At 41.1% G+C, this 26108-nt stretch overlaps 1 protein-coding gene across 6 annotated transcripts in view; it reads right to left on the minus strand.

Annotated features, from left to right (window-relative positions):
- Tnrc6b (trinucleotide repeat containing adaptor 6B) overlaps positions 1-26108 on the minus strand; it is a 230588-nt gene that overhangs the window by 6872 nt on the left and 197608 nt on the right. For all 6 annotated transcript variants that reach the window (XM_057791813.1, XM_057791817.1, XM_057791815.1 and 3 more), the window contains 8 exons: positions 23459-23584; positions 15440-15571; positions 15093-15191; positions 14771-14963; positions 8534-8671; positions 4156-4332; positions 2546-2692; positions 2219-2314 (listed from right to left, as the gene is read on the minus strand). In XM_057791813.1, the coding sequence (XP_057647796.1) occupies positions 2219-2314; positions 2546-2692; positions 4156-4332; positions 8534-8671; positions 14771-14963; positions 15093-15191; positions 15440-15571; positions 23459-23584 (1108 nt within the window). The remainder of the gene's footprint in view (positions 1-2218; positions 2315-2545; positions 2693-4155; positions 4333-8533; positions 8672-14770; positions 14964-15092; positions 15192-15439; positions 15572-23458; positions 23585-26108) is intronic.

Genomic DNA, 26108 nt, shown 5'->3' on the forward strand with positions numbered 1-26108 from the left:
AGAAGATAATTCCTTGGTGGCGCACGCCTTTAATCCCAGCACTCGGGAGGCAGAGGCAGGCGGATCTCTGTGAGTTCGAGGCCAGCCTGGTCTACAAAGGGAGTTCCAGGACAGGCTCCAAAGCTACAGAGAAATCCTGTCTTGAAAAACCAAAAAAAAAAAAAAAAGAAAAAAAAAAGAAAAAAAAAAGAAGATAATTCCTGAGAGCTGGGTTTTTATAGGAACAAGGGAAAAAGAAGAGTGCCAGAGAAGGCAGCCATGTGCAAGCTGCTGGGGAGACTGAGGCTGAGGATTGCTTCAGCCCAAGGAAACAGAGAGCAACCCAGGTAACTGAGATGTCTCAAAACTTTAGCCAGTTGTGGTGGCACAGTGCTATAAGGGCACACGAGAGTGAAGGCAGGAGGAGCAAAGGGAATGTGAGGCTATCCTGAGCTATATGAGACCCCGTGTCAAAAGAAAAACACCAAACAAAAGGAAGAGTTGGACAAGTTTGTTTTGTTTTTCTATTATGGTGTCCATGCACAGGTGTGACTGTGGGTGTTGGCCTGCACAGCATGGAGCATGTGTGGACCTCTCCTACTGTGGGATCTGGGCACCACAGCAGTCGTCAGGTTGTGCCAGCTTGTGCAAGTTTTACAAGTAAATGAAGTCCTATCAAGAAAAATATGGGGAAGGTGTTAGGAACACTGACCACTAAGGTGCTTCCTTTAAAATTTAGGCTCAGTCAGTTCTGAGGCAAAATGTAACAGTATTTTTGTTTGGTATATTGACACAGGGTCTTAACCCACGCCAGACTGCAGGAATTCATTCACAATCGTCTCAGTTAATCTACTAAGTGAGGGTAACCCATACCACAGTAGGAGAAAGACAAAAGGGAGTTTATGCTCAAGTTGACTATGATGCTTGGCCTATAGGAACACTCAGCAAGTGTGCAGGGTTACTGTGGCACTGTTGGTGTGATACAACTGCCCTCCCTATTTTTTTTTTTCTCCTCGAGACAGGGTTTCTCTGTAGCTTTGGAGCCTGTCCTGGAACTCACTCTGTAGACCAGGCTGGCCTCAAATTCACAGAGATGCCTCTGCCTCCTGAGAGGGATTAAAGGCATGTGTCACCACCACCCAGCTAAATTTTTTTTTTTGTATCTTGGTTTTTAAGATAATGACTCTCCCTTAACCTGTAGCACACTTAATTGGCTAGACTGGCTACTAGTGAAGCCCAAGGATCTTCCCGTCTTTGCGCCCGAGCACTGGGATTACAGATGTATGCATCACACCTGAGCACCTTCTTTTGAGATAGGATTTACTATGAATGTCTTGGAATTTGCTATGTAGAACAAGTTAGCCCCAGACCTACACCTGTCTCCACTTCCTAAATGCTAGGATTAAAAGTGTGCTAAATTGTGCCTGATTTAATTTTTTTAAGTTTATGTGCATGGTGCTTTGCCTGCACGTATGTCTGTGAAGGTGCCAGATCCCCTGAAACTGGAGCTACACACAGTTGTGCACTGCCATGTGGGTGATGGGAATTGAACCCAGATCCTCTGGAAGAGCAGTCAGTGCTCTTAACCAGTGAGCCATTGCTCAGCTCTGCCTGATTTTTTCATGTGGGTGCAGGGGACTGAACTCAGGTTTCCACACTCGCGCAGCAAGCATTTTACCCACTGAACCGTCTTTCCAGCTGCTACTAGCAGTTGCACTTCGAGATTCCTCATGAAGTCTCAACAAACAAATGACAAAACCCAACCAGCCTCCCTGCCATGCCAAATAATGAGGAACTCAAGTAGTACTGGCAAATTAATCAAGGTCCTCTTTTTGACTCTGGCCATCTATTTTTCATTTTGTCTCTAAGTCAGATTTTGGGGGAAGAGTAGGCTATCGCTGGTTGCCTCAACACTAATCTGGATTAAACTGTCTCTTCCTATGGCCCTTGATTTCTTGGCAGGCTGGCTAACAGAAGCATATGGTCATCAGGTCATGAACTCTGCCCTCTGAATATCCCCAGTTATATGACATTCTATTCCCATTAGCTTTGACCAATGCAGTCCTGTGAGAGACCTACCCAGTCTCTCTGAGACTAAGAGCTCCCTGAGTGGATAGTGAAGGCGGATAAAGGCTGCACCCTATCTGTGCTGGCCGACACTCCTTAAGAAGTAGATGCCAGAGGAAAAGAGGAACCTCTCAGTCAACTGCCAGACAAGAGGGGAAAAGCCACCAAGTACCTGAAGTGCTATGAACGTTGGTAAAGGAGTTGTCAGAGGCACTGTAGGGCCAGGCACCAGGTGAAGGCAGCGAGGTGTTGAGGGAAGAATTAGACCCTTGAGGTGACAAATGAAGAAGAAATATTGGAAACAAATGTCAGTATGACCAGGGAACCCTTGTGAGCGTTTTATTTAAACTTAAATACAAGGGAAAACAAAATGCAACCAAACAATAAAGATGTAAAAAGCAGTATTATTCTATTTTCTGTTAAAATTATCAGGTACGACAACAAACAGAACTAAAGCCATGGTGAACAACTGTGAAAATGCTGGTGTCTGCGCATTTACCTGTGGTGTTATCCCGCAGCAGTTGGTGGTCAGTATCTACAATGGGAGATGTAGCTGTACCCCCCAGCACACTTCCTGGAGTCACATAGGGGTCAGATTCAGGGTCAATATTTTGGATACCTTTCCATGGCACTCCTGGTTGGAATTCTGAGACATGAAGAAATGTTAGGGATAAGAGATAGTTAAAAAAAAAAAAAAGAAGTTTAATTTACACAGTTCCTACTTTATTTATGACTATTGTTTTTTGTTTTGCGATTAGAGTCTTACTATGTAACTCTGGCTGTCCTGGAACTCACAGAGATCTGCCTGCCTCTGCCTTCTGAGTGCTGGGATTAAAGTAAAGGCCACTATGCCTGACCTTTACTTGTTATTATTATGCTAAAATAATTGTTTAGTAGAAAAAACATGATCCTGTGAAAAGTCTAAATAATGAATCTACTGTATATCATATTGTCATCATGAGGTAAAAACACCCTGAGCAAATGCTTTTGCCAGTAGCAAGTCTATTAGTATAGTGTCTGTCCATTGACCTGTCAGGTGGTGAACTGGATCATATTTATAAAGGCCTGGATCCATATATGATTTTTACAGCTACTAGAGGAATTACAACTTTAAGGAAAGTAAAAACCCATGCCTAATGAAGTGAGGCCAAGAACTGGGAGAAAAATCTGGGCTTGAGACCAGTGACCTTTCCCATTTTTCTTAATTAGGTACTGGCCAAAATGAACATAATAAAGTTAAATATAAGTGATCATTGCTTCACAGATGGTTCAGGAATAGTTGTAAATAATTTAACTGATTGTGAGAAAACCTAGACTATATATGGAAACTTATCATGTTTGTATTGATCCACTTAAGCTGTACTTAAAGATATGTGATATCATTTTTTTTTTGGTTTTTCGAGACAGGGTTTCTCTGTGGCTTTGGAGCCTGTCCTGGAACTAGCTCTTGTAGACCAGGCTGGTCTCGAACTCACAGAGATCCGCCTGCCTCTGTCTCCCGAGTGCTGGGATTAAAGGCGTGCGCCACCATCGCCCAGCTATGTGATATCATTAACAAACTGGTATTTCCCTAATTGTGTTGAGAAGAGCAATATGTATTGTATATGAACAGGAGGCATTATTTCATCTCACTCTAATAAAATGTAATTATATACATTTATGTCTACATTACATAAGGATAGAAGGACAATTATTAATTTGTGCTTTTGCTTTATTAAACTACAATGAAAACAGAATACAGAGACAAAAGGAAGGAGAGGGAGGAAGGAAGAGAGAGACACGAATCTTACTGAACTCATCACCATGTACTTGGGGCATATTAATAAATCTATCAATCGATTCAACACATACTTTAAAACAGCTTATGTTATATGGCATCCTACATACAGAACAAATGCCAAGTCCCAGCTTCAAGGCCACTTATTATCACTAACTACCCATTTCTTGAAGATCTTTTATTTTCCCACGGCACATATTTCAGGGTGTATGTCTTGCCTTTATAAGACAATGAAGCATGGGGCTTCCTCAGTAAAGCAAGCTACACAAGCTTGTTCAGAATCTAAATTCAACAGAAGTACTATTCTAGAAAAAGCATTTTATGAACAATACCTGGAGGCCAACTGGCATTGCTGGATTTACTTCCGATTTTATTAGTCGGTGGAGATTTGGCAGGTAACCAGCTATCACCAGCAGGACCCGTATGGCCACCCAGCGTATCACCTGGGATTATATCAAACTGGTTGTATGGTGACCCTCCTCGGGTCTTACCAGGGGCCACTATAGCGCCTGAGAAAAGAGAAATAACTGTTTAAGAAAGAGCTCTAGGGGGCTAGAGAGATGGCTCAGAGGTTAAGAGGATTGGCTTTTCTTCAGAGGGTCCAGGTTTGATTCCCAGAACCCACAGCGCAGCTTGCAACTGTCTGTAACTCCAGTTCCAGGGACTCTAACACACTCCTATGACCTCTGTGGGGAATAGGCATGCACACCGTGCACAGACATAAAAGCAGACCAAACATCCACACACATAAAACAATAAAAAGATCTCTAGTAAACCTAATAAACAGAACTTTCTAGCCGCCCCCACCCTCAAAGGTTTTTTTTTTAATATTTATTTATTTATTTATTATGTATACAATGTTCTGTCTGTGTGTATGCCTGCAGGCCAGAAGAGGGCATCAGACCTCATTACAGATGGTTGTGAGCCACCATGTGGTTGCTGGGAATTGAACTCAGGACCTTTGGAAGAGCAGGCAATACTCTTAACCACTGAGCCATCTCTCCAGCCCCTTTGTTTTGTTTTTGAGACAGGGTTTCTTTGTGTAGCCTTGGCTGTCCTGGAACTCACTTTGTAGACCACGCTGACCTTGAACTCACAGAGATTTGCAAGGCTCTGTCTCCTGACAGCTGGGATTAAAGGTGTGCACCACCATGGCCCGGCTCAAAGACAGGTGTTTAAAGCTTATGGAATAAAGACTTGGGCTACTACTACTAGCAGTGTGACCATACTGAGTCATCTCACTTCTGAGTCTCTCCATTTTTCAACTAAATCCACAAGAGTCTTCGCATTCTACAACAGTCCTTTCAATCTGGAAACCCCAGTGTTATATGTCAGAGAATCATACACACTATGAAACAAAGTATCTACATGGCTGCTACACTAACTGCTCAAAAGTACCCAATGGGAAAAACTGGACAACTTTAGCACCTTGGAGAGTATTAAGTGATCTTTTTATTAATGCTTTCTATCTCTGCTCTTAAGGGCTGCTTAAGCTTGGGTTATCTGGAATCTGCAATATTCAGAGTCCATTGGAGAAAAAGTCATCTGCAATTGCTTTAAATTCCAAGGCAGTGAGGTGGAATTCCCGCCCAAGGTCTTTGCCAACACACCAGCAATGAACTCTACATTTCTAAGCCCAGGGCCACCTCACATACAGAGAACAGCAAATCCTTTGTCTTGTCCCTGTATTCCCAGAGATATTCTTGGGGCTTTGTTAGTGCTTCCTTCAAGCATTTTTATGCAGGAAAAGTTGAGAGTTTAAATTCACTAAGTTAACAACAATAACAATAAATTTTTACTTTAAATAAAAATTCAGTAGCATACGGGATATTATTTCCTTGTTTCCCACATAAAATTCATATAGTCTGTCACTCATCTGACATAGTCTTAGAGTGGTGGTCATGAGCACATAAAATGATCTGCAGGATAATGTATTAAAATGCTTGGATAAATATCCAATAAAAATGCCAGGCGGTGGTGGCGCACGTCTTTAATCCCAGCACTTGGGAGGCAGAGGCAGGCGGATCTCTGTGAGTTCGAGACCAGCCTGGTCTACAAGAGCTAGTTCCAGGACAGGCTCCAAAACCACAGAGAAACCCTGTCTCGAAAAACCAAGAAAAAAAAATCTAATAAAGCAATCTGTTTGGTTTGGAATGAAAGGAGTATGATTAAAATTGTCTCCATTCTCTGCTAAGAGGACGTTTACCTTTCTAAGGACAATGACACTAATCTGGTTCAGAGGCGCAGCACAGTGAGGTAGTGGAAAATGAAAGGAACAATTATCTTGGGGATTGCTAAGAAATGGGGAAAACATTATCTCTATCAGTTGACCAGGAGAGAGGATACTGTAACTCTGAGCTGCCCTCTCGCATGCCATTTTATATGTATTATCCAGACGTGGTAAATCACTGGCCTAAGGGAGCTGTGAAAGTGCTCAGAGCTACAGGACTAGGGTTGCTCAGTCCATGAAACACATTTTAAAATTTCAGTAAATTATTGTTGATTTTGATCCTACTTAGCAGGGTAGGAGACCTGGGTGGCTCCTTCCCCAGTCTCTGGATGGGATTACTAAAGAGGTTTTATAATGGGCTTATTAAAGAGGGTTTATAATGGGAACCTGGAAGGCTGCAGGCTGAATGAGTTGACTGGCTTAAGCCTGCCAGGGCTCTGCCAAAAGAACGACCAGATACTTATTTATATTGACTCTCATAGAGACAATTCTGAATCCAAGAGAAATACTGACAAATTAAACAAACAATTTATTGAAGGCCGAAAGAAGATCCAGACCTATTATCTTTCTTCTAGGGAAATAGAGAACGCTTAACGAAAATTATGGACAGGCAATGATAATCCATAATCAAAATACAATGTCAATGCTGTCCTGGCGGGACACAAATTCACAAAGAACAAGAGGATCTGGAAAAAGTCCAATCCTTATGAATTCTCTTCTACTAGTAATCTTTTGGAGTATAGGGACATTTTCTTCTTTTTCTGAGACAGGGTTTCACTAAGTGTCCTAGTATAGCCTTGAACTATGTAGATCAAGCTGGTCTTTAATTTACACATACAACTATACCCAAGTTAGGGCAGGAGTTTGAGAGAGGCATGGACTACAAATTCTTAGCAAGATCTTGTCTCAGAAAACCAAACCAAACCAAACCAACCAACCAACCAACCAACCAACCAACCAACCAACCAAAACCTCAACAAGAGGATTCTGTTCTCCCACCCACTTTAATGGGTTTTAATCTTATGGATGCCCAAGTTCGTAAATATTATCTCAATCCCATGACAAGAGGGACATTATGCCTAATCTCCCTCTGACAAATGGTAATAAACTTTGGAAAAATAGAAAGAGATTCATTAACAAAAGCTACAGATCTGTACTTCAAAAAATTACCAATGAAGGGCTAGAGAGATGGCTCAGTAGTTAAGAGCACTGGCTGCTCTTCTACAGGACATGGTTTTGATTCCCAGCATCCATATGGTAGCCTACAGCCAGCCCCTCCCCCAAGACAGGGTTTCTCTATGTAGTCCTGGCTGTCCTGGAACCTATTCTGTAGACCAGGCTGGCCTCAAAATCACAGAGAACCACCTGCCTCTGCCTCCTGAGTGCTAGAATTGAAGGCAAGTGCCATCACAGCATGAAGGCTTACAACCATCTGAACTCCAGTCCCCAGCAATCCAATGCCCTCTCTTGGTCTCTGAGGTCACTGCATACATGTGGTGCACAGAAATACATGCAGCCAAAATATGCATATACAAGCGCTTAAAAAAGGGCTGGAGAGATGACTCAGTGATTAAGAGCCCTGGTTGTTCTTCCAGAAGACCTGGGCTTAACTCCCAGCACCCACACGGCAGCTCACAACTGCCTATTAATTCCAGTGCTGGGGAATCCAGCATCCATGGCAAAAGGCCAATGTGCATAAAATAAAAATAAATTTTTTTTTTTTTATTTTTTAAATAAATCACAGCTGGGTGGTGGTGGTACCTCCCAACACTTGGGAGGCAGAAGCAGGATTACAGTGAATTTGAGGCCAGCATGGTCTACAAAGTGAGTTCCAGGATAGTCAGGCTGTCACACAGAGAAAGCCTATCTTGAAAAAAACCAAAACCAACCAACCAATCAAACAAAAAGGCAGCAGGACTTGTATGAGTTTAAGACCAGCATGGCCTACAAGAAAGACATTGCAATTATTCATTTATTTAACTAAAGAATTCTTTTTTTTTCCTTGGTTTTTCGAGACAGGGTTTCTCTGTGGTTTTGGAGCCTGTCCTGGAACTAGCTCTTGTAGACCAGGCTGGTCTCAAACTCACAGAGATCCGCCTGCCTCTGCCTCCCAAGTGCTGGGAAGAATTCTTTTTGAAACAAGGTCTTATATAATCTTATATAAGTCAACCTGATACTTGCTTGACTAGAACTCACAGAGATCCACCTGGTTCTGCTTCATGAGGATTACATACTAAAGCCCCCTGAGATACTGCCTTAAAATGTGGTTGGACATATCTTCAATGTCAACACTGTGAAGGCTGAGGCAGACAGATTTCTGGGAGTTTTAGGTCAGCCTGGGATACAAAGAAAGACCCAGTCTTAAAAAAAAACACACAAACACACACATATGAAGCCAACAAAACATGTAAGATACTTGGTCAAGGACTGAGTAACATCAGAAGATTCTGCTAGCAACATGGGGCTGCTTGCTCTCTCACCGTTTTTGTGCATGGTGGCTTCTTGTGTGGCCACAGAAGGCAGCCCTTCCATCATGGAGGTCCACTGTTTGAAGCGAGACTCAGTCCCAGCCTCCTTGCCACCAACCATGCCATAGTCCATGCCGCCAGAGCTGAAGCCTGGAAAGAGATCACAGTTATGTCTATATGTTTCTTGAGCCAGAAATCGAGTACCCAAAGCCAGGGGGTGGTGGTGCACAGCCTAGCCGACAGTGAATTCTTTAGTCCTGCTTGATGAGAACTCTGCTATCTCGTTTTCATTGTATGAAAATGGGTGTCACTGTCATCTCATTAGGTACATGTCAGTGCCTACCTACACCCACATTTTTACTGAGCAAACAAACATTTGTGCCTGACAGCTGGCCAGATTCAACCACTCTCCAGCCATATCTGATACCAACATGGAAGAACAAGTTGTCTTAAGCTTAAGGTTGCCAGGGGAGGAGAGGAGCTGCACAATCTAGGGTTTAGGAAACTGGTACAAGGTCTGACTTAAGACATTCAGGTCTCTATGCTTAGAGAATGGCAAGAAGCCCAGTGCAGTGTGTCCCGGTCTGCCAAGCAGCTAGAGTCTTTTAATTTCTTCCTCTAAAACAGAAAAGAATTTTGGGAGAAAGGGGGGAAAGGGAGGAGGAAAAAGAAGAGGAGGAAGAAGAAGGAAGACGATAACGACAGGAAAGGAGGAGGAAGAAAAAGAGAAGGAGAGAGAGAGAGAGAGAGAGTATGCCCCAGAAAGAGAGACAGAGAGAGAAAGAGAGTGAGAGCGTATGCACTAGAGCACTGTTTTAGAACAAAACTGGACAGATGCAGGCAGATCTCTGTGAGTTCAAGGACAGTCTGATCTATGTAACAAGTTCCAGGACCCAATTTCAAACAAACATTCCACAACCAACAAAACAAAAATAACAAAAAACCAGAAAAATAGTATGAAGGATTCTAAGAAACATTATTCTTGTTACCCTTTCATCCTGAAGTATTTTGTATATTATTTGATGTAGTCAGCCTTAGAAAAACCCGAAACATTTGTTATTATTTTTTGGTTTGTTCTTTATGTAGTCCTGGAATTCCCTATGTAGATCAGGCAGGCATTAAAGGCATGTACCACCATGCCAGCATTTTTGCTATCTTACCTTTGGTACTTTTTGGGGGGGGGATGGAGGGAGTGTCAGGTCTAGAAATAGGGCCATCATGGAACTTGCTTCGTAGACCAGGCTGGCCTCAAACTCACAGAGATCCACCTGCCTCTGCCTCCTGAATGCTGGAATTAAAGGCATGTACTACCACTGCCCGGCTGACACTTAATATTTTAGCAAAAACTCAAACCCTATATTATGTTTTAAAGACATATTTTTTAGCAAAATCTTACTGTTATAGGCTATGTACATTACTCAGAACAGGTAGGCACCCAAATATAGAGATAACATGCCAACACTGGTGGCACCAAGACAGAATCAAGTTCAAGGCCAGTTAGTTATAGAAAAGTTCCGGGTTGCTTGTCATAAAACACATTCATTATTTTAAAACAGAAATAGGTCAGGCGTGATAGTGCAGACTTTTAATCCCACATGTAAGACTGCACTCTACCACTAAGCTACATACTCAACACTATTGGACTTTTTGACAAGGACGTATGAGAATAAGTTCAGCACCACAGACTACTCTAGCCAGGACTTCACACAAGACACTGCACTTTCCCATTACACAGAGACTGGACAACAAACGATACAGCTAGTTTTCCAAGGATTTGATCATTATCTCAATTTTCTCAGGGTCCCTTAAAGATACTGTTGCCCCCAAGACAGCAGGAAGTAATTTTAAGAATATGACACCCACATTCTCAAGAGGTGGGATGGGTAGTTTTTGGTTATTCGGTGGGATATGGATGTTTGTCATCATTTAGGGGGGTTGATTGCAAATTGTTGCTGGTCATGTTAAGAGAGGAAAATAAGCAAAAGAGGCTAAATTCAAGGATCTCTGTCTGAAAAGAAAAAGGGGGGATATAGGAATGATAAGCTAAAAGGGTGGATCATTGAATCTACTTTTAAACTAAAAAAAAACCTATTAATCTCAAATATTTTACATCATCAGTATAAATTTTTGTATATTGTTACAAATTTAAAGGTTATTTTTATTAGAACATATTATAATGTGTTTCTACTCTTATTTAAGGTACTGTACCTATGCAGTTTATTTAAAAATGTAGTAAGTAGCTCTAGTCCTTGAAAATTATTATTACAAACTATTTAGGCTAATTAAGAAATGCAGGTTAGTAGTTAGTCATTTATAACAATCAAACTTGTAGTCATATTAGATATGTTTTCAAGGCTAAAAATATTTTAGATAGGTGGTCTCCAAACACTTCAGAGATCTACAGAATATGGCATTCATTTAAGATGTTTTAATAACAAGGTTTTTCATGATAGTGAGATAGATATGTTTCTGGCAGCAACAATCTACTCCAATAAATAAATAAATAAAGACACAGGAGGGGGGGTTATGGGTATCAAAGAACCTTCATATGGAATTTGTTTTCAGTGTGGCAAAGCTAGCCACTGGGCAAGAAACTGTCTTTGCTTTGACTGCTGACAGTATGCTGTAAAAACTGGACAAGCAGGACACAAAAGAAGGTGACTGCTGAGCTTTCTGCAAAGACAAGGTAGGATAGTCCTTTAAAATTGCTTCACAGGCTGGGCGGTGGTAGCGCACGCCTTTAATCCCAGCACTTGGGAGGCAGAGGCAGGCGGATCTCTGTGAGTTCGAGACCAGCCTGGTTTACAAGAGCTAGTCCCAGGACAGGCTCCAAAACCACAGAGAAACCCTGTCTCGAAAAACCAAAAAAAATTAAAAAATAAAAAATAAAATAAAATTGCTTCACAGAAAAGTCTGTCAGATATTCTAGGCCTATAGGTCAAAGATGGATGCCCCAATGTTGTTGAGGAACCTTGAGCGACTGTCCAGGCAGCCAGCTGCTTCTGTTATTTCTATAGATTTGGAAGTTGCTTGCTCTTCATTTCCTGTTTATTCTGGTAGCATTATATCCTTCTCCAGCCTCTGATGGGGTTAAGAATAGTTATAGTTTTACAGTTTTCCTTGTTACCAAGTTCAGAAAAGGAACTTATGTACGAGATATAAAGTTTCTAAGAAACATAAAAGTTAAAGTTGCTTATCTAAGAAGATATTTTAAGGTCTAAAAAAAATATTTGTGCTGGAGAGATGGCTCAGCGGTTAAGAGCACTGGCTGTTCTTCCAGAGGTCCTGAGTTCAGTTCCCAGCAACCATATGGTGGCTCACAACCATCTGTAATGAGATCTGGCGCCCTCTTCTGGCGTGCGGGCATACATGGAGGCAAAATGTTGCATAATAAATAAATAAATAAATTTTTAGGATGGTAATACAAGTTATGATAGAAAGTGGCATAGATATAAAACTCTGGACTCATTAAGATAGGGCAGATAATACAGGACTTTCTCTGAATTTGCAAAATACATATGAACTAGACGTTGTGAGTGCAATTCTTACCTGATAATTATCCTTATTGTATACAGTTTTACTGTTCAAGTTAAAACCTTTCTTTTTTATTTACATACTACCTGACAATTGTTCTCATTGTATATAGTTTTACTATTTTTGAACTAATACCTTTCCTTTTTGCTTAGACAAAAATGGGGGAAATGCTAAAGGATAATCTTTTTTTTTTTAAATTTTTCGAGACAGGGTTTCTCTGTAGCTTTTTGGTTCCTGTCCTAGAACTAGCTCTTGTAGACCAGGCTGGCCTCGAACTCACAGAGATCCATCTTCCTCTGCCTCCTGAGTGCTGGGATTAAAGGCGTGCGCCACCTAAGGATAATCTTTTTGTACACTGTGACTGTGCCATGTGTCTTTGCCAAGGCACCTTCTGATTGGTTTAATAAAGAGCTGAATGGTCAACAGCTAGGCAGGAGAGGCTAGGTGGAACTTCCAGGGAAAGAGAGGAAGAGGAAAAGGAATGTAGGTATGTGGAGAGCCACTAAGATATGGAGCAAGTCAGACATATGATACAGAGGAAAGGTAATTGAGCCATGAAGCAAAATGTAGATTATTAAAAGCAGGTTAATTAAGTTATAAGAGCTAGTTGGGAAAAAAACCTAAGCTAAAGGCCAAGCTTTCATAATTAATATTAAGTCTCTATGTCATTATTTGTGAGCAGGTAGCCCAAAGAAAAGTCTGACTACAGGAAAGAATTCCTGTTTTGTGTTCATATGCTGTGTTTAAAGTCTAAAGTCAGAAGCACCTCCACATCTACTTAACCAGCCTCTTCCTTCAAGCTCACCCTTTATAGAAAACAAGACTGAAAAGGTAACAAAGTTACCACTGTACTTTACTAAGTTATTAAGGGAGGCCGTCTTGACAGGCCACGCTGACCTTCCATAGCCAAGAGAAAAAGGCAAATACAGGCAAGCACAGGAAAGGGTCTGTCATATGTCAAGTAGAAAAAAGGTATTTTTCCTCCCAGCTCGGAGAACAAAAGCCAGGCTTTACACTTATTAAGAATTCGCTCTACTACTTAAAGCCCCAGAGAGGCTACTCCGAGTTTAAGTCAGTTTTCAGATCACATGTAGAAGACAGCTAGGGCTGGGACATGGTGGCACACACCTTTAATCCCAGCATATGGGAGGCAGAAGCAGGCGGATCTCTGTGAGTTTGAGGTTAGCCTGGTCTACAAAGTGAGTTCCAGGACAGTTAGGACTATTACACAGAGAAACTCTGTCTCAGAGGGGGAAAAAATAAAAATAAATAAAAGAAGACAGCAGGCAAAAGCTGGGACTCCCAGGGTCAAAGACACCCTACTACTTCCTAGCTCTAGCTGGAATTGCTAGTAGGTCGGGGCAAAAAGCAGCCGTCTGTCCAATCAGTGGTTGGTCCAGGAACAGGGATTTCAGGTATCCTCACTCATTTTTTCTTTTTTTTTTTAAAACACAGATTGGTATCTTCTTTATCAAAACAAATTCTAAATGCCATTAAAGAAACAATCAGACCAACAAAAAAACCTAGCGTCCTGTCATGTAGCTCAGGCTGGCCTTGAACTTGCAATGCTCATGGCTTAGTTTCCCAAGCACTGAAGTAACAGGCATGTGTCACTGTACACAGTCATTAATTTTATTTTTTAATCAGTACTGTCTCACTGCCTAGACTCTGCTTACAGCATGTTTTCCATTTCTAAAGAGATAAAAGTCTCAATTAATGTCAAAAATTTAAAAGGTGCCATACCCCACCTTTTAAAAAAACTGCCTTAATGGGGGCTGGAGAGATGATGGCTCAGTGGTTAAGAGCACTGACTGCTCTTCCAGAAGTCCTGAGTTCAATCCCAGAAGTCACACAGTGGCTTACAACTCTAGTCTGACACCTTTACACAGACATACATGCAGGCAAAACACCAATGCACATAAATCTTAGTTTACAATTTGAGAAGGTAGCTCTTATCAGTGAAGTGAAACACTTAAACTCATACATACTTTCACAGATACAACTTCAGTCATGTGCAGCATTCAGAGGATATATAAATACTTAATTGGCTTATATGTAAGCATCTGCATGAATATATGGATGCTGATGTCTGGGGGGCAGGGGTCAACCTCTGGTATGTTCCTCTGGACATACTCATTTTTTTGTTTTTTTTGAGACAAGGTTTCTTTTTTTTTTTTTTAAATATTTATTTATTTATTATGTATACAATATTCTGTCTGTGTGCATGTCTGCAGGCCAGAAGAGGGCACTAGACCTCCTTACAGATGGTTGTGAGCCACCATGTGGTTGCCGGGAATTGAACTCAAGACCTTTGGAAGAGCAGGCAATGCTCTTAACCACTGAGCCATCTCTCCAGCCCTTGAGACAGGGTTTCTATTTGTAGCCCTGGCTGTCCTGGAACTTGCTCTGTAGACCAGGCTGGTCTTGAACTCACAAAGATCCGCCTGCCTCTGTTCCCTGAGTGCTGGGATTAAAGGTTTGCACTGCTGCTACCAATTATGTTCAAAATAAATTTTTTTTTTTTTTTTTGGTTTTTCGAGACAGGGTTTCTCTGGGGTTTTGGAGCCTGTCCTGGAAAAAAATAAATTTTTTTAAAAAAGAAAATAAATAACATTAAAAGAAAAAAAGCAAAGGAGGGTAATGCAAAGCCAGCCCTTACTACAGGATTGGATTAGCAGATTTTATATTAAGTACTTTCCACAACACAGAACATACCAGAACCATATCCAGGGATTGGCCCTTTGGTCTGAAGATCTGGGAGCCCCACATTCAGCGCGTTGGGTACCATGTTGTCCAAATGTGGCTTAGGCCCAACAGGATGAGATGGTGAATGCTTCATGCTAGGCTGCCGCTGCTGCTGTTGCTGCTGCTGCTGCTGCTGCTGGAGAGCACTCACCATTCTTGCCAGCTGCAGGTCAGCATCCATTAAGGAAGGACCCAAGAGAAATGAACAGATGATAAGCCAGTACCCCAAATCAGCTGTGAAGTCAAAGGTGTTCCTTGCCCAGAACACTAGGGGCCCTCCCCACCCACACACCTGTTGCTCTTGCTGCTGGCGCACTGCTTGAGAAATCTTTCTCTGGTTCTGTAGCAACTGCTGCTGTTGCTGCTGTTGCTGCAGGAGAAGCTGACATGCCTACAAAACAATAAGGAGGGAACCAGAGCTTTCTGAGATTGACATGGAGTGTCTGCATACAAAGCATCCATAACTAAATTCCTAGTCTATAGTTAAGGTCACCTTCATGCAAGCTGATATATCAATTTTAATTGTAATCATCCGTATAAAAATTTGAATACAAAGTAACAAAGAGAAGAGCGTTAATGCAAAGGAAATAAGAAAAGCAAATAACCTTTTTAGCAACAGGAGCAAAACATGCCACTTACCAACTGAAACTGGGGAATCTGTGGAAGCTGGCTCAGCATGGCAATTTGTTGAGGAGATAACTGGGGCCCCACATTAAAGAGACCTGGATTCAGGCCACTGTTGGGGAACTGCTTGAGCATTGAGGCAGAAACCTAACCAGAAGACAGAGAGAAAATCCTTAGAATTTGTCAAAATAAAAACTTTTTTTTTTTTTGGATTAAAACCAAAAAAGAGGGCTGGAGAGATGGCTCAGAGGTTAAGAGCAGTGCCTGCTCTTCCAAAGGTCCTGAGTTCAATTCCCAGCAACCACATGGTGGCTCACAACCATCTGTAATGAGGTCTGGTGCCCTCTACTGGCCAGCAGGCATACACACAGACAGAATATTGTATACATAATAAATAAATAAATAATAAAAAAAAATAAAACCAAAAAAGACCCGATACCTCTAAAGCAAGCATTGTCAGCTTCTTAAAAACTATCTGCAGGATACTCCACAGTGCTAACAATTGTTTTCTATCACTGGACTGCGAGGCTGTTAACTTTTTAGTTCTCCTAAGACTTTCTAATTTCCTGAAGTAAAAATGATGAAATTTTAAGTCAGAAAAAAAGATCTTTAGAAAAAAAATGATGACAATATGGCTTTTCTCTAACTGAGAAATTAGTATTGGAAACATGCCATATAGCAAAACATGATAAACTGCTTAGAGCTAATAAATGTTTACCAGAAGCCAGAAGTGGTGGCACACGCCTTCAATCCCAGCACTTGGGAGACAGAGGCAGGAGGATCTCTGTGAGTTCAAGACCAGCCTGGTAGAGCGAGTGCCAGAAGAGCCAAGGCTGCACAGAGAAATCCTATCTCAATACCTCCCCCCACGAAAACCAAACCAAACCAAATATAATACTTATCAGAAAGCACTTAATTATACAAATAAGAATATCTGTATTTTTTTCGCCAGGGCTACAGAGAGAAATCCTGTCTTGAAAAACAAAAATAAATAAATAAGAAAAAATAAATAAAAAATAAAACTGACTTTAGGGTTTGAGACAGTCTACCTTGGCATATATTCCAGTCTCTATCACTTCTAAGCCAAGTGACTCAGAACAAGTACCTTATTTAACCTTTTTGAATTTTGTTTGCCTATCCCCAAAACAGGAATAGAAAGTAATTAACTAACTAGACCAGGCAATAAAAACCTCCATGTGTTGTTCGAGACATTTGAGTTAACCTATGCCAAAGACTTAGAAATGAGCTTCGTAGCGTCCATTCTTACATCACAGGATGGTTCTTCAGGAAACAAGACCAGAATTCCCTAGTTCCTTGCCTTCAAGCTAACACACCTGCTTCTTTCACCTCTACCTGTTTCTCAAAGGAGAACCAAGAACAGAGAGTCATGTTCTAGGTACAGTCTAACACCAAGTGGGTTTGGCCACCCCTAAGCACTCTGCTCAAAGTCACACTTTCTTTAACGAAGCCTCAGGTCTCTAATGCTCACATCCCAACTTTCTATCTAGCTGTCAGCTCAGTATCAATTATAACCAACAGTATTTTAAGTGTTTTGCTTCCCTGAGTTCTCTTTACCTTTGCAGTGACGAGGAACAAACCCAAAGCCCGAGTCAGTGACAGGCAAGCAAGCACTCTATCAGAGTCACAGTCCCAGCTCCACCCCAATACTGAACCCACGTGTACGGGTCTCTAATTTTTATTATGCAGATACTCTATAAATGCTTATTAAACGAACACACAGTCATTATTATTCTAACTTAAGAGTCATTTACCAAGTTATTTTCAAATAATTTCTGTCTACTTACTGCTACTCTGCTGCCCCATGGGACTATGGATGAAAATGCAGAACTAGCTAGGTAGAGCTGAGAACAATCTAGGAGGACGCAACTAAAACTTCTGCCCAGCCTGAAGCTGGTCAGCCTGAAAAGAGCCCCTTAGTTACTAAACCAAACAAATGTCTTAGCATTTAACTTTCTTTTTATAAATTCATTCTCTGCTGTAAGATTTGTTAAAGCTCCCAGCTGTTAGCTGTCCTCCCATCCCACCTCAGTGCTAAGGATGAAATACTCTATCACTGAACTACATCTCCTCTCCCTCCTCTTCCTCCTCTTTTTTTAAAAACAGGGATTCACTTTATTGACTTGGCTGTCCTTGAATGTTATGTAGACCAGAATGGCCCTTTTTATGTTTTTTTTAAAAAAAAAAAATGAAGAAAGTAGGTTCTTTGGGTTGGTCCTGGTAGTACATACCTTTAATTCTAACACACAGGAGGCTATTTTATTTGTATGTGTGTGTACCTGTGTGTGTGTGTGTGTATGTGCACTATGAGCATGCAGGAGCTCAAGGAGGTTTGAAGGAGGCAGAATCCATGGAAGTCGAGTACAGGCACCTGTGAACCACCATATGAGTGCAGCGCCACTGAGCCATCTTTCCAGGCCCACCTCTACATCTTACTTAAGACAAAAGAATAGAAGAAGCACTACTTAGTCACCAGTGGGTGCTACACACTAGTGTAAGAACTAAGTCATGGCTGAGTGGTGGTGGTGTACACCTTTAATCTCAGCACTTGGGAGGCAGAGGCAGGCGGATCTCTGTGAGTTTGAGATCAACCTGGTCTCAAAGGATTTCTAGGATGGCCAGAGTTACACAGAGAAACCCAGTCTCAAAAACCAAAAAGGACAAAAAAAAAAAAAAAAAAAAAAAAAAAAAAAAAAAAAAAAACAGACAAAAAAAGTCACAAACAAAAATGAAAAAAAAAGAAGAAAAAAAGGCCTTTTAGTATTTCCTTACTTTTCCCCTCAAACCTCAGCCTGTGTTCTAATCTTAGTGTCTCTGACTGTCTTCACCACATCTCCCATTCTATACCCCATCCACTGCTTTTCTATTAAGTGCTCTGATCTTACCTTTCCTTAGCACCTTGATCAAAGTCAAATTGCTCAGGTCCCTATTATTATTATTTTTTTTTTGGTTTTTTCAAGACAGGGTTTCTCTGTGGTTTTGGAGCCTGTCCTGGAACTAGCTCTTGTAGACCAGGCTGGTCTCGAACTCACAGAGATCCGCCTGCCTCTGCCTCCCAAGTGCTGGGATTAAAGGCGTGCGCCACCACCGCCCGGCTCCTATTATTTTTTGTTTTGTGTTGAGACCGGGTTTCTCCTCACAGTCCTGGCTGTATTGGAACTCACTATGTAGACCAGGCCTGTAGACCACTATGTAGATCTACCTGTCTCTGCCTCCCAAGTGCTAGGATTAAAGGCACGTATTACCATGCCTGGCAGTCCCCTATTAATTTCAAGTCACCACCTCTGAACATTCTCAAGAATGATTTTTTTTTCTATTTTTTTAATGTTCTCTAGTCTAGAAATAGCTGATCAAGTTCAGACTTGCTATATATATGGTCCTTCAACTCATTTTTTTCATGATCTCAATCATATCCGGTTACCCAACCAATTCTGCTGTGAGGTTGGTTGCTTCCTCTCCATCCTCTAAGAGACACTGGTGATGTTGAATATTATGAACCAACTTAAAACATTTATTTGACCTCTCTTTGAAATGTCGAATTCACAGCACAGCATGAACATGCCTGTGGGATTTGGTTCCCAGCCCAGTCTGATAATAAGTATGTGGAACACACTTTCTAAAATTTCCCAATATACTTCATATATACTACATATATACAGGATTTGTGTAGTCCTGGCTGTCCTGGAACTCAATCTGTAGACCAGGCTGGCCTCAGTGCTGCGATTAAAGGTATGTGCCACCACTACCTGGCTTTGTATATTCTTTCATATATACTATATGCTTTCACTGCCCAAAATAAAAAGAAGACAAAATTAATAGAACACTATTTAAAGATGTAGAAAAGCACATCAATATAAGGCATTCCTTTTATTAAAAAAAAAAGTTAGTTTATTTATTTATTTATTTTTGTTTTTTGAGGTAGGGTTTCTCTGTAGCTTTGGAGTTTGTCATGGAACTCACTCTGTAGACCAGGATGGCCTTGAACTCATAGAGATCTGCCTACCTCTGCCCACCAAGAGCTGGGATAAAAGGTGTGCGCCACCACCCAGTCATAACACATTCTTATATTTACATTGCACCACCGCACATGCTCCTTAAATTGAAAGTCTTAGACTTCAAGAGTTATACTCAGGCTGGGTGGTGTGGCACACACTTTAATCCCAGTACTTGGAAGGCAGAGACAGGTGGATCTCTGTGAGTTGGAGGTCAGCTTGGTCTACAGAGTGAGTTCCAGGACAGCCAAGGCTACACTGAGAAACTCTGCCTCGAAAATTTGCAAAAAAAAAAAAATGTTATACCCAGGAGGAGAAGGCTGCTCTATTTACCCTTGCCTCTGCAGGTTGTAGATGCAGTGCCTCCTTCCAAGAATTACAAAGGGACCTGAAAGCATCACTACTATGCTCTTGGCAAATGGCTGTTCAAACCTAGGATGCAAAGTAATTAAAGTGCAGGTTTGCATATTCCCATTGTGGGGAGTTAATTATGCTGGCTTAAAAGCCCTTGGACTCATGCTGGGCTGGGAAAGTGAAAATCTTGCTGCAATCAATATAGCTTTTAACAAAGCACTGCAGGTGCAAAATGGCAGAAATGTAAAGACACAGAAAAGCCACGAGAATGTTACTTTCTGAATGGCGTGGCGAGGAGGGAAAGGCACTGCAGTGACAAAGGCTGCAACAATTCTTTTTTTTTCCTGGCTGTGCTGGGAAAAGGATGTAGGGCCTCATGCATGCCACATGAACTTTCTATCAGTGAATGACATTTGTAGCCTTATAATAAACATTAAAAGTTAGGTTTCTATGTCCATGTTTAATAAAACAAACAAATAAATAAACAACTCAAAAACTGCCTTCTGGATAGCTAAGTTTAGAAATAATGTAAACCCATACCTGTGGTCCTAGCAATAGGGAGGCTAAGGCAGAAGGATCAGGAGTTCAAGGCTAGAATGAACTACATAGAAACAAACTAATATGGATGAAGGTTTTGTATAAGAATTTCTCTGCAGATTACTTACAATAGTAAAAAATTAGAAACAACTTAATATCCAATAAAAGGGGAAAGAGAGTGATAAGTAAATTAAGGTAAATATATCTAATGAAACATTCATGAATAATGATTAAGATTGCTAAAGTGTGGTGGCCCATGCTTTTGATTCCAGCACTGGAGAGGTAGAGGCAGGAGGATCTCTATGATTTCAAGGCCAGTCAGGGTTATAGTGAGACCCTGTCTCAAAAAAACAAAAATAAAAACAAAAGAACAAACCAAAAACAAAAAACCAAACCAAACCAAAAACAAAAAAAAAGCCCAAAGAATGATCAATATGGGCTGGGGTATAGCTCAGTTGTAGGTTATTTACTTAGCATGCCCTGGGTGCCATTACAAGAATGGAAAGAAGAGGGTGGAGTGGAGACATTTGGTGACCGGAGAAAACACTAAGATGCAATGTTAACAACAGCAGGTGGGAGTGACCTGCAGTAAGTGAGTACATATATGAACAGCATGCCTGCTCATGCACAAAGTCAATGGCTACATCACAATTGTTGCGATCCTGCCACTGTAAAGCTTGACTCAAGAAGCAAAGAGGCAGAAAGAGGTGGTAAACAGACAGAGCCTGGATCAAGGTGGTTGTTTCTTTGTGTGTGTCTGTGAATGTGCACACGTAAATGTGTGCCTACATGTTTTCGTGAAGGCCAAAGAGGGCACTGGGGTTCTTGTAGCTAGAGTTGTAGGACATCAACTCATTATGTCATTATTATCATAGCATCTGAACATTGGTCCTCACTGCTATGCAAGATGCCATGTCTAGATCAAGAGGTTTTGTTTGTTTGTTTTACTTGAAACAGGGTTTCTCTGTGTAGCCCTGGCTTGTCCTGAAACTCTCTCTGTAGACCAGGTTGGCCACAAATTCAGAGATCCACTTGCCTCTGCCTCCCAAGTGCTGAGTTTAAAGGTGTGTGCCACCACTGCCAGGCTTGGATCAAATTTTGAAGGGAAAATTTACTGAACAGAATGTGGGGAAGGATCATAATTTACTTGTGGATCTTTGGTGCAAGCAACCGTAGAATAGGAACACATCTAGCTTGAAGAGAGGATTTTTTTTTAAAGATTTATTTATTATGTATACAACATTCTGCCTCCATGTATGCCCACACACCAGAAGAGGGAGCCAGATCTCATTACAGATGGTTGTGAGCCACCATGTGATCGCTGGGAATTGAACTCAGGACCTCTGGAAGAGCAGCCAGTGCTCTTAACCACTGAGCCACATCTCTCCAGCCCCAGATTTTTTTTTTTTAAAGATTTGGATATAGATAACAGTCTGTGGAACTGAAAAAAATGTTCACAGCAGGCACAATTTTGACACTCAGTATCAAGGTCACTGGAATAGATGAAGTCACCTAATGGTGGCTGTATGATGTAGACTGCCTCCCTGCATGCTGTGAATATGTTTTATTATCATTGGTTGATAAAGAAGCTGCCTTGGCCTATGGCAGGACAGAATATAGCTAGGCAGGAAATCCAAACAGAGATACAGGGAGAAAGAAGGTGGAGTCTGTGGCCGGAGAAGCAAGATGTGAAGTAACAAGCCACAAGTTTTGTAGTAAAATATAGAATAAAGAAATGGGTTAATTTATATGTAAGAGCTAAACAGAAAGAAGCCCGTGCTAATAGGCCAAACAGTTTGTAATTATTATTAAGCCTCTGAGTGGTTATTTTAAAAGTGGCTGTGGGACCAGATGGAAAGAGAAACTTTCAGTTATAATAAGAAGTTTGAGAATCAAGCACCAAGATAGTATGATGATGCAGTATTGGGAGGTGAAGGAGAGGCAGAGACCCATCGTTAAGGTGCTTGAGAGACAAGTGATCTCAGTGTCAGGAAGAGGAAGGGATAGGCCACACAAAGATAGGCGGTCTGGCTTCCACTGCCACTACTTTGCTTGTGCCCTTGTGCCAGCCCTGCCCCCTGCAGTTCCGGAAACTCTATATGTAAACACACCCTGTCTTACTGCCAGTGTCATCCTCAGACCATGCACTTTCCTGTCATCTCTGGACAACCATGTTTAATGTTCCATTGTCTGCAACACCACCACACAAAAACAACCAGCCAAGTGGGGGAGGGGAGACAGGACAGGACAGAGATGGACTCATATACCTGGGGTTTGGTTCCCAGAACATAGGTCGTGGCTGTCTGTTAGTCAAGTTCCAGAGGATTTAATGCCCTTTTCTGGCCTCCATAAACATTGCACACATGCACGCACACACACAAGCAAAAATCTGTGTATTTGTTTTGTTATTATAGTTAAAAATAAAGTGTATATATACTAAAAGATAAACAAAACAAACAAACAAAAAAACTACCTAGGGTTGAGCAGGCCCCAAATCCCAAGAATTCTGTCTTAATAGAGTGAGTGAGGGAGACCTTTAGTAGTAGCCCAGATCCTGATTATGAACAAGCTCACAAAGACTGGTCTACAGAACAAGATCCAAACTCCTGAGTAGTGCAAACGTAGCTTTGCCACATTCTGCCCTCAGTTCCTTGTCTAGTTCCTCCCCATCCCACTGAGGAAGGCAAGCATCTCTATTAACTGTCACATCAACCAACTCCTTTCCTTACCACACCAACTGCCAGCTATTACTGCACTGCCACGAGGCCTCTGTGGCTTGGAAAATCTTTTTTTGTGGCTAAACCTAGAATTTTGAACTTATACTTCAAGGTTCAGTTTAAATTTCACTGCCAGTGATGCTAGTAACATTTAATCAAGTGAAGCATCACCCTCGTCCCCAAACTTTGCTGACCATCTATGACAAGTTAGCAGTTGCAAAGCACCTACTTTGTATGTGTGATGTAACTTATAAAGGGGGGCTGATACTATGTTCTAACAACCTTGCACTTGCCATCTGGATTTGTCAAATGGCCAACTGTAACCGCTCCTCCTTTCGTGTGCACCAACTAGGAAGTAACAATGGGCCACCACCTGAAGGCTCTCTAACTCCAAAAGGTGGGAACACAAAACTTACCTGGGGGGAGATAAACTGGGGAGGCACTTGTGCCCGGAGACCAGGAGAAGAACTCAGTGGCTGCACTGGAGTGTGCAGGCCTCTCGATTGTGCTGTGCTGTTTCCAAACAAACCGTGACTGCCGCCCTGCAGAGAGAACAGTACCAGTCAGGATGTTTCTATCGATTCAAGAAAACAGTCAAACAGCAGTTCTAGTTTCTATTCATAAGAAGAAACAAGATCTCTAGTCCATGGAATGATAGCATTCGCTTTAGAACTGAGGGGCTCTTCATGTTAGGATGTTGGGGGAAAGTTATTCAAACTGAGTCACGGGCACATCATTCACCACAGGTGGTCAGATAAGTTCTATAAACTAAAAAGGTTAAATTTAGTAACATTTAAAAGTAGTACTGTATTCTTTGTGGCTAAAAGGAACAGGCTCTGTAAAACTTCAAGACTGCTTTTTTGAGACAGGGTCTCACTCTGTAGTCAGCCTGGGCTCAAAGTCAAGGTGAGCCTCCTAAGTGTTGGGATTATAGGTGTGTCATCACAAAAATCTGGGTTTATCAAATGTAATTCTCAAACTCCATAATCTGAGATCTATCTTAAAAGGCACCTGGGTAAAAATATACACTATAACCAAACTATCAGTTGTAAAGTAACACTCTGGTATCACTTCCCTCAATCATTTGGCGTAAACAATCATAGCCATCCACAGGGACCCCGCTCTAGCTCTGAGTACATGTTCCTGCCCTGAATCTGTTGGCTTTCTTTGCTACATGCTAAACGCTCATCAATCTTACATCGACATAAGAAGAAAAAGATATATGAAATATCATTCTAGGTCATGGGAATAAACATTACTCACCTGTAACTTATTAAAAAACATAAATATTGCCTAGTCTAAAGAAAAAAAAAGCTCAATTTCATGATTACCAATGAAACACTTCACTGAGCTCATCTATAATCTCCCAACAAGAGCAAGAGGAAGTTGGGCTCCCGGGGCCCTGCCTTTCTTATTTGTTTCTAGCTAAGAAAAATTTTTCAGGAAAGGAACTGCATTTGATGACTTTCCGCTGTTTCCTCTGCCTAAGGACTACTCCCGCATCCCAACAGTGCTTCACTAAGCAGTCCAGGCTGATCTTGAACTGTTTTTGTCTCCACAGTACTGGGACTGAGGAAGGTACCATCCATCACATCTGGCCTCCTGAGAGTCTCTACATTATGTATTTTGGGCCTGTTTAAGGCCCGAGTTAAAGGGCCCATTAAGGGTATTGTCTGCAAAGCCTCCTTCCTCGTTCCATGAACAAACTAACTGAATTTCCTTCCACGCTAACAAAACACTAAAACTCTCTAATGATGTTCACTGAAACCATGATAAAGTCACTATGTTTTTTGTTTCATTCTGTTCTTTTTCTGTACCAGTTTAGGCCTTCCTTTTGGCATTCTCAGAATTTTTTAAAGCCTTAGTCTATAGGATGCACACATCATTTGCAAATATCCATGGCCCACCAATCATTCATTTGAGAACACCCCACTGAGCATCTTCAGAAAAGACAGCTAATAATGCATTTTTAAACTGAGGTTGCTACTTTCAGTCTAACATAGGGATAAGATAATCTTAAAAAATTTAAATAGCATCATTAAGTTCCAGGAACATTAAAGAGACCATGATGGTTTTAATGATACAAAATTAGATTAAGAGATTGCTACAGGCAAATAAATGAACTTAAAAAGCACTAAAACGAAAAATGATTACAAACATAAAGTAGAAATGGCATTTAAAATCTGTATATGTCATAAAAAGATCAAAGATCTACCACAAATTTTATTTTCCCAAGGGTGTTTAACTCACATAGCACCTAGTTTAGAGTCATTTAGTTTTAGTTTTGTTTTGTTTTGGCTTTTTAAGACAGGGTTTCTCGGTGTTGCCCTGACTGTCCTGGAACTCACTCAGTAGACCAGGCTGGTCTGGAACTCAGAAATCCACCTGCCTCTGTCTCCTCAGTGCTGGGATTAAAGGTGAGAGGCATCGTGCCCAGCTAGAGTCATCTTAAATTTCAGTCTTTCCTTTTTAAAGAAGATTCTCAGCTTCCTGAGAAGCTTCAATAACGAAGGGTATCTGAAGCCACACACAACATTCTGATGTTTTTAAAGTGGGTACAAGCAAGCCAATAGCAGTCTATGAAAATGCTGCTATCTTACTATGGCACTTAAACTCATTTTCTTGGCTCAGTTTTGCTGATTTTCATGGATGTGTTGAAGACAAACAAATATATGTGGCCTTCAAAAACATTAAATCTAGGAATGAATAAGACAGTAATTCAAAGGCTGTATACATGCAATGATGGTTTATCTGACTATTCAAGTTTTTCAGGTATATAAGGAAGCTCTAAGACGACCTATTTCTATGTCTTCTTAATTGGAGTTATTTGCCTCAACCCAAGGCTTATTTCAGAAAGGTATATAAATTAAAAATAAAACCAGCAAACTGAGTCAAATGTTCTGTGATTCAGGAAAATATTATTACTATTTATTATTATTAGAGACAGAATCTTACACTGTAGCCCAAGCTGGCTTCAAATTCCTGCCTCCTGATCCTTCCATCTTGGCCTCCCAACTACTGGGATTAAAAGTGTGTTACCATGACTGGCTTAAATTTTATCTTTTA

The sequence above is a fragment of the Chionomys nivalis genome, chromosome 17 (assembly GCF_950005125.1).
Source record: "Chionomys nivalis chromosome 17, mChiNiv1.1, whole genome shotgun sequence".
Taxonomy (NCBI): Eukaryota; Metazoa; Chordata; class Mammalia; order Rodentia; family Cricetidae; genus Chionomys; species Chionomys nivalis.